Raw genomic sequence first — 14,148 nt, forward strand, 5'->3', positions numbered from 1 at the left:
AAATTATAGGACTCGGCCGAGGAATAGGCCGCAACGTTGGGTTTGGAGGATTGCAAGGAGAATGTTGACAGAGATGGTGGCGATGACATAAGATGAAATGGCGGTAAAGAGAAGAAACATGTGGTGTTGGACTCCAACAAAAGTTAACTATTTTACGATGTTTTTTAACCAGTATTCCACTTATGAGCAGCCACTGATCGATATGTGTAAAATCGAAATCGTAGTCGTGTGTATGTGAAAGAGAAAAAAATAAGCAGTTGAAGAATCAGGTGGAAAAATAAGGGATACTTTTATGCAACGATTGTTATTTTCAGATCAACTTTCTCTATTTATAGTAGAGAATATAGAGATAAATAAGTTTTGCAATAGTGGTCATTTTTACTGTAATTTCCCAAGTGTACGAGTTGTTGTGTGTAGAGAAATAAACATTCGTTGTCATCATCGTATGAGTTTTTATTTTTGATCAGAAAAAGAGAGAAAATAACATTCGAGGTCATCATTGTGAAAGCCAATTAGGATTTCTCCTCTGTTTTTGGGGATTGTTATATGAAACTAGGGTATGCTTCTGATTTTCACAGCTCTCTTTAAATCTTTAAAAAATCATTCTAAGCGTCAAAACAAGAAACACTGCAGTTTTGGTGTGTATAATTGTTTGCTTGGTGACATATTCTTTGATTGTTTTGGGCTGGAATATAAACCCAACATATTGTTTTGTTCCATTTAATTAGGTAATTATATATATGTTTTACGATGTTATCGTTGCTACTATGTGGAAACTAAGAAGATATTTGATTAGATGGGAATTATATACTTTCATTCAATAAAGCCAACACTAGAAAGACTAAAGGATTTAGTTATTTCTTTAAGAAAAAAATAATTTTCAGAAAATATTTATACGCAGTCTGGTTCATCTTATTTTCAGATTATTAATGGTTACACTACTTTTAATTTATTTTGGTTAAATTATGTTTGGTTCACTCAAAGTAAATTATTTAATAATATATGGTATAAAACTCAAGTAAAATTATGTTAGAAATATAATACTTTATTAATTTATAACACTATTAATCTATAATATATTTTCAAATAGTATAAGTAAAATTTTCAACAATTTTTTTTTATAAAAAAAGTTCAACAAATTCTTAAAATAATTTACAAAAATAATTAGTAAAACACTAAAAATTGAAGAAAATTTTATTATAAATTAAAAATCTAATATAAAATGAAACAATTATATATTATAAAACATCATTTGTTGTTACATAATATATACTAAGACGATATTGAAATTATTTATATATTACTTTAAATTATAAATTTTTATAATTTTATCACATTACATTTGATTTTCAATTGATTTAGTTTGGAGGTGGGTGTATTAATTTATTATCATGAGAAATTAGTTATTGTAATAATATTAAAATCTGATACTCTTAGAAATAAGAGAAATATTAGTTATTCTTACTTAATTTTTTTCAAATATATCAAATTGAAACAGAAATCAAATAGAAATATAAATCATTACATTTTCTTTAATTTTTTGATTTAATAATTTTGTGTTCTTTAACAAAACAATTTTAGTGGTTTTTTCACCTCAAACCAACAAAATTTAACAAAGTTTAAAATATAATTTTAGAATAAAAACAGATAATATTTATTATTTTCAATATAAAGTAAGATTTTAAATATTTTATAAAATTAAAATACAATACACTTAAACATAAAATAGTTTGTGTAAACTCACCCACCCGTAGGGCGGAGCCAACCCCTAGTATTGATTAATAAGTTGAAGGAGTACATGTGGATTTAGACAATGAAATTAATTAAACAATCGAAGAAAGAAGTTTAGAGACAACTTGGAGATTCTCTATTGAAATGTAAGTCAATGGTTTGAGATCGGTCACCCAATGAATGATTAGTTTATTTTGGGTTAATGCTCCCATCTCTATGCATTATCCAAGATATATGAATTCAGATTTAATCATTTTTCGTTCTCGTAGAAAATATTAATTAATAAGTTGAAGGAGTACATGTACAGCTAGTACTATCACTACTTATTCTTCGTGGAAATTGAGATGTCGGCCGAGTGAAACTCAGTTCGTTATACCAACTATCCGGTTAACTGTTGTTTAATCTACTGTAAATAAAAGGCGGATATGCTAAGTAACTAGCGTGTCCACATCGTCCCAAAAAAACAACCAATAGAAAAGCTTCATACTGCCACGTTGGCGATGATGTGAAACCGAGTTTCAATCCGGTTGGGCCTGGGCTGGAATTAAAACATTTTCCTTTGGGCCTGGTTTGTTAACCGTGAAACCCTAATCAGTTCGGGATTGATCTCTTCCCTTGCGACTCCTCTTCTTTCGACTTCTCCGTCTTCGATTCCTTTTCTCTTTCGATCCGTTTCTGCAATCAATCGAAGACTCCTCCACTATATGCTTTAATCGTAGCTTCGTCTATCTCATTCAATGAAGACCTTTCATCTTCCTCTCCATCCTTTGTTGTATAAAACTCTTCCCCTATGTTTCGATGATAATCCTCAAGATATATTCAAAAATCCACATCGATGGAATTCAAAAGCCACCTTTCAGCCTCCAGCAACCGCACCTCAGACATGCAAACCGACGTCTCCTCCGCGATCGAACCGAAGTCAAACTTCCAGATCGACGGCTCATCCACACCGATGGAATCCAAAGGCCAGACTCCAACATCCATCGATCGCATGCCGGCCACGGCCACGGATACGGACGGCTACTCAGTTATCAAACGCAACTCAACCACTCAAACTGACGGCGAATCCCTGATTAGGATGAAACCAAACGGAAAATCACCTGCCCCCTCCACAATAGCGCTCAAACATACCGGGAAGATCGTCGCCTCCTCTGCGATGCAGATGAAAACCGGCGGAAAGGCTGTTGGCTCTTCCGTGATTGCAACCAAGCCTCATGGTAAGGTTGCTGTAGTCTCTGGGAACGATGTCGATGTTATGGGCTTTGGCGAAGTGACACTTGGCCCACATGAAGCGGAGTTGCGGTTTCGTCTTATCCATTTATGGGAGGCTCGGAACCCACATACGAAAACCCTCATTGGAGAGGAGATGCTTCTCATTGATGAGCAGGTTCATCTTTAATTTTTTTCTGTATGTTTATTATTGCTCGGTTAATAAAGTTATTCTATTAATCGGATCACTTTCATATGCTGGACAGGGATATGTTATACAGGGATTTATTCCAGCAAGCCGTGTTCAGACATATCTGCGAGAGATGACATTAGGATCTGTTTACAGGCTAAACAAGTTCTTTGGATCGAGAAGCAAAGTTCAGTTTCGGGTTGTGATCACAACGTGACAGTAACGTTTTCATGGAACACTGTTCTAACTCCTCTTCAGAATAGTCCAGTACCATTTCCAGAAGATCGGTTCCGGTTTCATGACCACGAGGAGTTCGAGGCTAACTGTGATCACAGGGGTGATCTTTATGGTAAGCCATGTCTCTTCCATTTATATACAACTATGAGAATTTAATTAGCATTGGGTTGATTCTTAAAATTTTTGGGTTGTAATACATCACCGACCGTATATATGTTGGCTGTTGCGGGGTTGTTGCATTTGAACGTTTTAGGTTCTCAGATGTTTGGCAACTAACTTAGCCTATTTCAGATTATGTTGGCCACATGAGGCTGATCAATGGGCGAGCTAGGGGTGGGCGTTCGGGTATCCGTTCGGGTTTGGGTCGGGTATTTTGGATTTTCGGGTATTTCGGTATAGAGGTGTAGAACCCGTTCGGGTATTTCTGTACTTCGGGTCGGGTTCTGATATTTTTAGTTCGGGTTAGGTTATTTCAGATCGGGTTCGGATATTTAGATTTTGAAAAAGCAAAATTAAATTTTCATTTCTCAAATTTCTTGTATTTAAAAATATAACTTTCACTTAACTAATTTTTTATTTTTAATAGATTGAATGGTTAATAGATTTGGACATAACATTTTAAAACTAAAAAGACATTAATTTGGTTATTGTTTTTAAATTTTGGATGTAACTTTTTGTTAATTCTTGAAATAAAAAATTTGACATGCATTTTAATTGAGTAGCAAATCATTTTCTTCGTAATTGCATGTATATTATATGAACTTAAAATATGTGTAGTATCAATATAAATATTTTATATAAAATGAGAGATGTAAACTAGAAATATAAGGTTAATTATACATATATTCGGTTATTTTCGGATATCCATTCGGGTTCGGATATTACCTGTTCGGGTTCGGATATCCAATCTCTCCTAATTTAATACTCGTTCGGATATTCTGCTACTTCGGTTCGGATTTCGATTTGGGTTTTTCGGATCGGGTTTGGATGCCACTTCGGATATCGGGTAAAATGCCCACTCCTAGGGCGAGCTATGACCGAGCATCTCATAATTGACGAAGTTGACATAGCAGAAAAGCGGCATCTGGTGGTCCATGTTCAGACACATGAGTGAGTTTGTCTAATGTTTACACGTATTATATGTTTGTTTCTATTAACACTTTATTTTTAATATCATGCAGCGGACCAGTGATGAAGCTATACCTATGGGACCAAGCCGCAACAGCCTTCTGCCAGAAGTTCAAATCTTATGGAAGCACTCCACGCGTTCTTTTAGTTACCACAGTGAATCCTAAACGAATGGGAGGTTAGTAGTTCACTTACAAAATAAAATTGTAATATAATTTGGTTACTAACACTCAACTGATGTGTTAAAAATAGAGACTCTTGCTCTTACTTCTATGACATCTTCTAGAGTGTTTATGGACATTGATATCCAGCCGACCAGGGACTATCTTAACTTGTAGGTTATTACGCATGCAAATCTGTATTTCATGCTCCTCCAGCTGTGCTATAATGTTCACTTTCTCATTCTAAACAGGTTGGGCTCCAACTCAGGTGTTGCTAACGAGGTTATTGCAGATGTAGTCACTAAGCCTGAGACAGTGACTCTAGGTGAACTCTTCTCCTACATCAAGCAAGAAACTGCGAAGGTACAATGTTTGCTATGTCTTTCCATTTAATACGATATGCTTGGGTACTTAAGAAATTTCTTTTAACACTGTCATAGGTTACTTAGTTTGAGTGTACAGCCACTATCGATGATGTACTCCATGGTTCCCCATGGTATTATATTTCTTGTGGTGGGTGTAACACAAAGGCAACCAAAGGGCCTACCTCACTGGTTTGTACGAACAAAAAGTGTGCCAAATCTGAGGTCGTGGGAGTTCCACAGTAAGAGTTGTTAGCTTCATTACATCCATCTATTATCATCAATCTTTACTAATTTCCTTTTTTAGCAGGTACTTAACTAAGATCTCTGTTTATGACAAGAGTGATCAGGCGGTGTTTGTCCTTCTTGGTGATGCTGGTCGTGAGTTGACCGGCAAGCATGTTTCAGAGTTAGTTGCAAGATACTTTGAGGTAATTTCAAACATTTTTATCCACCAGCTCAGTCTATGTTCTCACACAAGTGTTTTACTTGAATGTCAGTTAAACGAGGACGTGGGAGCTGATCAAACTGTCCCGGTTCAACAAACTCTCATGGATACCATTGGACAGACACACAAGTTTGTTGTCAAAGTCTCTCAGCATAACCTCACTGGCAAGACTCAAACCATCACTGTCACAAAGGTACTCCCAGCACCAGCTCCACAAAACGCCATTGAAGATCCAGCAGATGAGAGGATTAGAAAGGCTTCTGGCTGTCTTGAATCACAGGAAGCTAAACGTGCTAAGAGTGGCTAATACATCTTAAGTCATTGCCTGCTTTGTAGTTTTCATTTCAGACTTTGCCTTCTTTAAATTTTATGTTTCAGACTATACTCCTTATTATGGTAGATTCTCCATTTTTGATGTTTGGATGCAATCAAATATGGCTTTGAGGTTTCCGTTTTGGTGCAAATGAGTTTTTTTTAATAAGGGGTTATTTAAGTTAAGTTACGTAGTGAATTATGATTTAAAATCCTTATATTACTCTTTGATCAATATAAGAATTCCTTTCTAGGTTCAATAAATGTGCCAATCTCGGAACACAAATTTTTACCCAAAATCCAAACTAAAGGCTGGTTGTTACAATACATCTTTGTATGCTTGAGTATATGATAGATGTTATATTCGCTTAGTAACTGTCACGACACCATTAAAAAAAATTCTATTTCATCACATATAATATAGATTATTCAAAATTTCTATCATAAATAAAAATAAAAAACTAAAATTTGATATTATACCATATATGATATCAAAAGAAGTAGCAAGAAAAAAAAAATCAACAACAAAGAAGTTACTCCATTTTAGGTCTAACTGAGTTAGAGCTAAACCTCCATCTACAGCTCATGAGATAATAATAGAAGAAATATAACTAATAACAACTTCTCAACATCATCTGGACTATTCATGTATTCTAAACTTAGTTTTGGTATTTTAGAAAACTAAAAAAAAATATTTTTGTTACATAACAAAATTCAAGAAAAAGTTATATGTAACATTCAACCAACAAAAAGATGGTATATTCACATTAAATCGAAATCTTTCCTTAAAATTAAATAGCAAGCGGTTTATAAATAAATAACCCGGGCTAAAGAAACTAGTATTAACTAATTTATACATTTCAAGTTGCTAGAGTATCTTATGGAATATATCGAAGTACTGAGTACTTCTCTTTACTAGGGCAACATTCCAAACCTAATAAAACAATGGAACGTTCAGAATTATTATTATTATTTTTTTAAAAGCGTTTGAATTATTTTCAGTTTTTTTTGCAGCAGTTTGGAAATTGGTCTATGTTGCAAATAGTTGACTGTGTACAGAAATAAATTACAGTGGTTCTCGTTGGCTTCAGCAAAAAAAAATTACGCCATTTACAGATATATTGTATTTGTTGAAAAATCAGTAAACCCGGTAATGATTCCTCTAGTCATTCTTTATAGGAGAGGAACCAGTGGAACAAAAAAAAAATCTCTCACTATCATTATTCAACTCGTTTATATTCATTTCATTCAATTTGCATAACATATTGTTTTTACATTTTAGGTTTAATCGGTTTTTCTATCTTAAAATATATCGAGATCAGATCCAAATGAATCAAAAAGAAAGAAAAAAAAAACAATGAAAATTTAAAGTAAAAAACAAAATCCAAACAGTATCATAATATACTAAAAGCTGATTCAGATCAAGTCTATTTTATTTTGGTTACTATCAGAAAGAAAAAAAACTTGAACAGAGACCGAAGATTTAAGCTAAAACAGTAATGATCTTTTCTTTTTCATGTTTACCTTTCCTTTCCTTTATGTACAAAGAAGAATATTTAAACTAAGAAGCCGAAATTTAAAAGGGAAAAAAAAACAATTCGAAATGCAATGGATAAAAAACCCTCAGTCCTCAACCTTTGGACCTCCGTATAATGCTCCAACTACGTTACGATCCTCTGGATTATCATCTCTTTCTTGCAGCCAGGCATGACATTCTCTCTCCACTTGACCTCTCAAAACGTCGTCTTCCTCTGAAAGCCATATAAATCTTTTTTTATCTATCTAGCCCAATTACATGCTTGTGACAAAAAAAAAAAAAAAAAAAAAAAAAAAAAGCCCAATTACATGCAACTAGTTAAAGCTGTTGTTTCATTAAGTATAAGAAGCTGACCTGATGAGAACTTATCCAAAGGGAATTCTAGGAAATAAGTGCAATGCCTGCCTTCTAGATTGCTGTAAGGAGGGCCAAGCACATCTAGAACCGCACACGCTGTTTCCGCTGTGAACCGATGCATGTTCCCGCCATCTTCGGGGTACAAGATGGAGGCGTTGCATGGTGCGGTTAACGTTGAGTCCATCTTCAATTTTGCCAGCCGCGTTTTCGGATCTCTCACTGCGACTGAGATAAAATAAAAAGTGATTTTCAGTTTACATTATGATAAGGTATAGATCATAGATTATTGATGCTTTGATGGGTAACATTGCAGAATTTGGTAAACAAAATAATATTATGGACGACAAAAACTAACTTGTATATGAATAGTAGCTATCGGAATACTCTAATTATCACATTCAGAAAAAAGACTTTAACTAAATAGAGTTTTCCAGATCATACAATAACTAAAAGGAGAATATCCTCATCAGGGAGGTCTTCCACGTCGGACTAGAAAATCGACCAATAGGATCGCTGGTTTTCACCATGTCACCGATGGGATTGGATATTTTGGACTTCGATTTTTTAATTTTTTTTGTTCAGTTTTCAGACCCAGTTAGCCCATCCTCTGGAAACCGTAACAAGCTTTCTCTCCCACGATACCTTCTCTGTTTCTTCTCTTCGTTCTTGGACGATTCATCTTCTCAACGGAAAGTCGATCAATCGACTCCACTCCATCTATGTGCAATGAATCCATCATTTATGGGTTCTTTTCGCATCTCTCCCTCTGATTTTCTTTATATCTCTATCTTGCTCAAGATAGTCTACACTATCACAATCGAAATTTGCGATGAATTCCAACCGCAATTCCACTGTTTCCGGCGGTTTTATCTCGAAGCAATCAAACGGAACTGACAGAGCTTCCTCCGCTGAGCCGATCAAACATACCAGCCAATCCAGTGTCTCTTACGCCGTACCGATCAAACATTATCATCCTCTTCGATGCCAAGCCTGTTTTTTGGTTATCTTCATCTCTTAATCGGTTCAGTTTCCTCTGAGAAACATAAATAGCCATTTTGGTTTCCATGGAGCAGTGAATCTACTGCTAACTCTACATCTCCCCCATCTTAATCGATTGTCTAGCTCTGCCTCATATGTCTCTTCTGTCTAAATTTGTAGAAGAAACTGTGTAGATGAAGTAAAGAAGAAATTTCCAGGTTATCCAAGAGGTTTATACTTTCTTTTTCTTCATCTTTGTCTTCTAAATTATTTTATCACGGAAACAAATGGGAGTTTATTATTCGATACAGAGGATCTTCTGTTATTTCCTTGATATGTGTATTTTTTTATTATAAAAATATTGTTTATGTGTCTGATTAAGGTTTTTTTTTTCTATTTGTTGTGGGAACATAGCTTCGTCTGACTCCAACAAGAGGTTCGTGTATGTTGGAGCTTATAATAGTGATGATGATAAAGCTGACCAAAGCGTAAATTCTTAATTTTTTTCTTTTTGCTAAAAGATAGTACAATATTTCTTGACATGTCTTCTTTATGAACTATGTGGTGATGAATCATTTTTGGTTTACAAGGAATGGGAGATTTCTTGAACGAGATGGCGGCCATGATGAATCTATGCATAGTGTAAGACTCTGCATTAGTTTTTCCCTTTGGTTTATTATTAGACATGACTGATTGTTTGATATTTGAGATGTTGATTTTGGCATGAGGATAATTCAGGGGACAGTTTTGAACAGGTACAAGATCTGTTTAATGAGATGTTTCAAGGAGACGCCGCAGCATTCCCATCCTCATCATCAACGTCTTGGCTCGTGTCTCCATCTGTTTGTTATGTAATCTAAGGAAGCCGACGGCGGTGGTTCTCTTGAAGAGGGTGGCGACAGAAGTAAAGACGTTAATGGGGGCAGTTCTCATAAGGAGGTTGGTGATACCCATTCCACAACTCGCAAGATAGAAGTCCCGAGTTTAAAGGTTGTTCAGTATAGTTTTCTCTTTTGACTCTTGTGTGAATGAATCTTACGGGGTTATATATCCACTTATTTATTTTCTCCACATACTTCACAGGTTGGCAAGTTTATTGGTAAAGGTGGGGAGATAGTAAGGAATCTTCAGCTCAGTTCTGGTGTCAAAATCTAAATTTGGAAGGATGCAGAGGCTGATCTAAGTTTAGCACTAAGACCGGTGGAGATAATTGGGAATCTTGCTTCTATTGAGAAAGCAGAGAAGCTTATCAATGAAGTTATAGCTCAGGTTATAAATTATCTTTGTTTCTATTTAATTGACAAGTTTTGTTTTTACTGTCCGACGTAACATTTTTTTTCCTGCTGCAATCTTAGTCTGAAGGAGAAGGTATACCTGCCCTTTTTGTAAGAGGGGCCCTAGAACAAATATAGATGTAGTCACTAAGCCTGAGACAGTGACTCTAGGTGAACTCTTCTCCTACATCAAGCAAGAAACTGCTAAGGTACAATGTTTGCTATGTCTTTCCATTTAATACGATATGCTTGGGTACTTAAGAAATTTCTTTTAACACTGTCATAGGTTGCTTGATTTGAGTGTACAGCCACTATCGATGATGTACTCCATGGTTCCCCATGGTATTATATTTCTTGTGGTGGGTGTAACACAAAGGCAACCAAAGGGCCTACCTCACTGGTTTGTACGAACAAAAAGTGTGCCAAATCTGAGGTCGTGGGAGTTCCACAGTAAGAGTTGTTAGCTTCATTACATCCATCTATTATCATCAATCTTTACTAATTTTCTTTCTTGGCAGGTACTTAACTAAGATCTCTGTTTATGACAAGAGTGAGCAGGCGGTGTTTGTCCTTCTTGGTGATGTTGGTCGTGAGTTGACCGACAAGCATGTTTCAGAGTTAGTTGCAAGATACTTTGAGGTAATTTCAAACATTTTTATCCACCAGCTCAGTCTATGTTCTCACACAAGTGCTTTACTTGAATGTCAGTTAAACGAGGACGTGGGAGCTGATCAAACTGTCCCGGTTCAATAAACTCTCATGGATACCATTGGACAGACACACAAGTTTGTTGTCAAAGTCTCTCAGCATAACCTCACTGGCAAGACTCAAACCATCACTGTCACAAAGGTACTCCCAGCACCAGCTCCACAAAACGCCATTGAAGATCCAGCAGATGAGAGGATTAGAAATGCTTCTAGCTGTCTTGAATCACAGGAAACTAAACGTGCTAAGAGTGACTAATATATCTTAAGTCATTTCCTGCTTCATAGTTTTCATTTTAGACTTTGCCTTCTTTAAATTTTATGTTTCAGACTATACTCCTTATTACGGTAGATTCTCCATTTTTGATGTTTGGATGCAATCAAATATGGCTTTGAGGTTTACGTTTTGGTGCAAATGAATTTTTTTTTAATAAGGGGTTATTTAAGTTAAGTTACGTAGTGAATTATGATTTAAAATCCTTATATTACTCTTTGATCAATATAAGAATTCCTTTCTAGGTTCAATAAATGTGCCAATCTCACGTGGAACACAAATTTTTACCCAAAATCCAAACTAAAGGTTGGTTGTTACAATACATCTTTGTATGCTTGAGTATATGATAGATGTTATATTCGCTTAGTAATTGTCACGACACCATTAAAAAAAATTCTATTTCATCACATATAATATAGATTATTCAAAATTTCTATCAAAAATAAAAATAAAAAACTAAAATTTGATATTATACCATATATGATATCAAAAGAAGTAGCAAGAAAAAAAAATCAACAAATGAATATGTGTACTAATAATTAAAAACGTGAAAATGAAAAAAAAACAAACTGTATATCATTCAGCAACTATAGAATAGGGTACATTCCGACACTCAATTATATCACCAGAGGGACATAGAATCTTATTTCCTTAGGGACCAATCCCAAATTGTTGACACACCACACAAGTAGGAAGATCTGACGTACATAGAGTATGTGGTCGGTCCTAAAGTGAGATCAGCCATACGAATCAGCATACATCAGCACTGACATAAGATCTATAATAACTTTTAAGGTACATGAAATTGACAGTTGGTTTTTACGTTTGAGTTGAAAACGAATAAAAAGTTGAACACCTGCATTATCAGTATTGCTCTAATCCTTGCCTATAATCTTTTACTAAACTGGGATTATATCTTTGAGATAAATAGTTAAAAGTGACTACGTTAGAACATCTAAGAACCCTACCAAAGACTTATTGTAAGATACTAATAACCAAAAGGTTTTATAGCTTATAATTTTTCTTGAAATGCAAGTAAGCTTACATGGAGCATCAACCACCCAATCATACGACTTGATGTGCATTGTACCAAAGAGAAGCTTGCTAAAAACTGTCATCCCTGGATGGTTATGAAGAGGAATGACACCAGAAGGCGGCAAACAGAAAATCTCAATCTGCGATAAAACCCTAACCATGGTTACTTATATCACAAGCAAGAGACAACACAAGTGAGAGAGAGTGTATTTAGTGAAGTTACCGAAAATTGTTCACACTCGTGTAGAGGCAGGTACGTTATCCGTGGTGAAGACCTATTTCTCGGTCCGGGGATTGGTCGGAAAAACGGCATGGTCGGAGCTAATCCGACATCCTCTGGTTTCATATTGTCTGTATTTTATATTATCAAAAATCTAAACTTTTATGGAAAACCAAGAAGAACAAGATATTTGAATCAAGAAGTTAATACCAAGAACTCCTCGTAGCTGTTGAATTTTATCTTCAGACGGAACAACTCCAGGACCGCCAGTGGAGAACACTTCCTTACAAGTAAGCAACAGCCGCCGAACCGCAGTTATCCCTTCCGCCGGAGAATCAGCCTTCTTACGGCGCCATGCCATCACCATCTTCTTCTTCTTATTATTGTTATTCTTCTTCTTGATTTAATTATGAGGCGACTTAACAGAACTAGGGTTAGAGCTGCTAGCCTTACCTTGATTCTTACTCTGGATCAATCCCAAAACGTCTTTCTCTTGTTTCATTTCAAACCCCATGAACCTCAAAAAACCCACCAACCAACAAAAGACAGAGACTTTGTCACGGGATCAAACTCAGAACCTATATCATGAAATGGATTGAGAAGACAGAATGAGATATAAAAAAGGGGAGAGAGAACAATTATCGTTACACAAAACCAGGGGCCATTTTCCTATGGGCTGTCTTCATATTTTTAAACAGCGGATTCTTTTCTTTTTATCCGTTTCGGTCTTTGCAAAGGGGCAAATATGGAAATAAACACACATAACAAAATGAAACTATATATTACTTGCTACTTGGTGAACCAAAAAAAAATTACATGCTACTTGCTTCCTCTGTTTCTTCGGTTTAAACCCGGTTATTCTAAACCGCACATTCAGTTTTATAAATTAATTCTTGTAAAAATGACTATTTTTCACTTGCGACATTGGTGTCGTATGTAAGCAAGCTTCAAATACTCTATTTTGAGTTGGATATGAAATGAAACCGTTGACAAAAAATATACCTGGGATCCCTGTAAAAACCATATATAGTATTAAGTTTGAACCGTTGAACGAAAAAAAAAGAGAAATTGGTGTGAATACACCAAAAACCCATATAATTTGGTATATACTCTTATTTTTTAAATATTTTTTATGACTATAATACCCTTATCTCTATCTCTCTCTCTTTTCTCTTTTCTGTGTTCTAATTTCTTTATCTCTCGTACATGTTTTTCAAATCATCTTCTAATTCAACACAAATCTTTATTTTTTTATTCTGATTCTTTTGACACCCATAATGTTAATCTTATTATCTCACCCTAATTCCAATGTTTCCAATTTTGAATCACAATCAACTTTTAGATAATATATATGTTAGTAGGTATTTTATTACTTTTGTACTATTATTTAGACTTTATTGGATTTTTAATCGATACATGGAGTGTTAGATGTTACAAATAGATTTGGGGCTATTTGATAGATAACTAATTAATTGTTAATAGTTTCATTAACCGATATATGATTTGTTAGTCGATACATTTGTTTGATACATAGATTGTTAGATGATACTGAAATTATTAGCTGATATGTTAGTTGGTATGTAGATTGTTACCTGCTATGTAAATATTTAGCTGATAGATCTAAAGTTACATGTTTTCGATAAAACATGAGGGCATTTTTGTCCGCACAGTATCAAAAAATTACTCATTTTTGGGTTATCCATAATCATGTGCATTCAGCTAATTTAGACGTTAATTGGGTACATTCAACACATTGTACCAAAAAAAAGTATTAAGTTTGAACCTTTTTCCAAATCGTATAGTTGCTTTAATTGAAAGCATTGGTATGTGTTTATTTTGAGGAAATGTCGGGGTTGCCCCTCAAATCTTTCTTTTACGAGTATGCATTGCAAGTAGAGAGTACTAGGAATCTTTGTTTTCTTGTTATTGTTATTGTTATTGTTATTGTTATTGTTATTATTATTATATACTTCTGTTTCATATGATATATT

At 34.8% G+C, this 14,148-nt stretch overlaps 1 protein-coding gene across 1 annotated transcript; it reads right to left on the bottom strand.

Annotated features, from left to right (window-relative positions):
* Positions 1–7,260: 7,260 nt before the first annotated feature.
* On the bottom strand, positions 7,261–12,821 carry LOC106385980 (plant cysteine oxidase 1-like). Its single transcript, XM_022710941.2, has 5 exons — positions 12,368–12,821; positions 12,161–12,288; positions 11,948–12,077; positions 7,670–7,897; positions 7,261–7,529 (listed from the first exon to the last, which is right to left on the bottom strand). The coding sequence occupies exons 1-5, from the start codon at positions 12,522–12,524 to the stop codon at positions 7,402–7,404; spliced, it is 771 nt and encodes a 256-aa protein (XP_022566662.1). The 5' UTR covers positions 12,525–12,821; the 3' UTR covers positions 7,261–7,401.
* Positions 12,822–14,148: the final 1,327 nt, after the last annotated feature.

This window comes from Brassica napus, chromosome C9 (assembly GCF_020379485.1).
Source record: "Brassica napus cultivar Da-Ae chromosome C9, Da-Ae, whole genome shotgun sequence".
NCBI lineage: Eukaryota > Viridiplantae > Streptophyta > Magnoliopsida > Brassicales > Brassicaceae > Brassica > Brassica napus.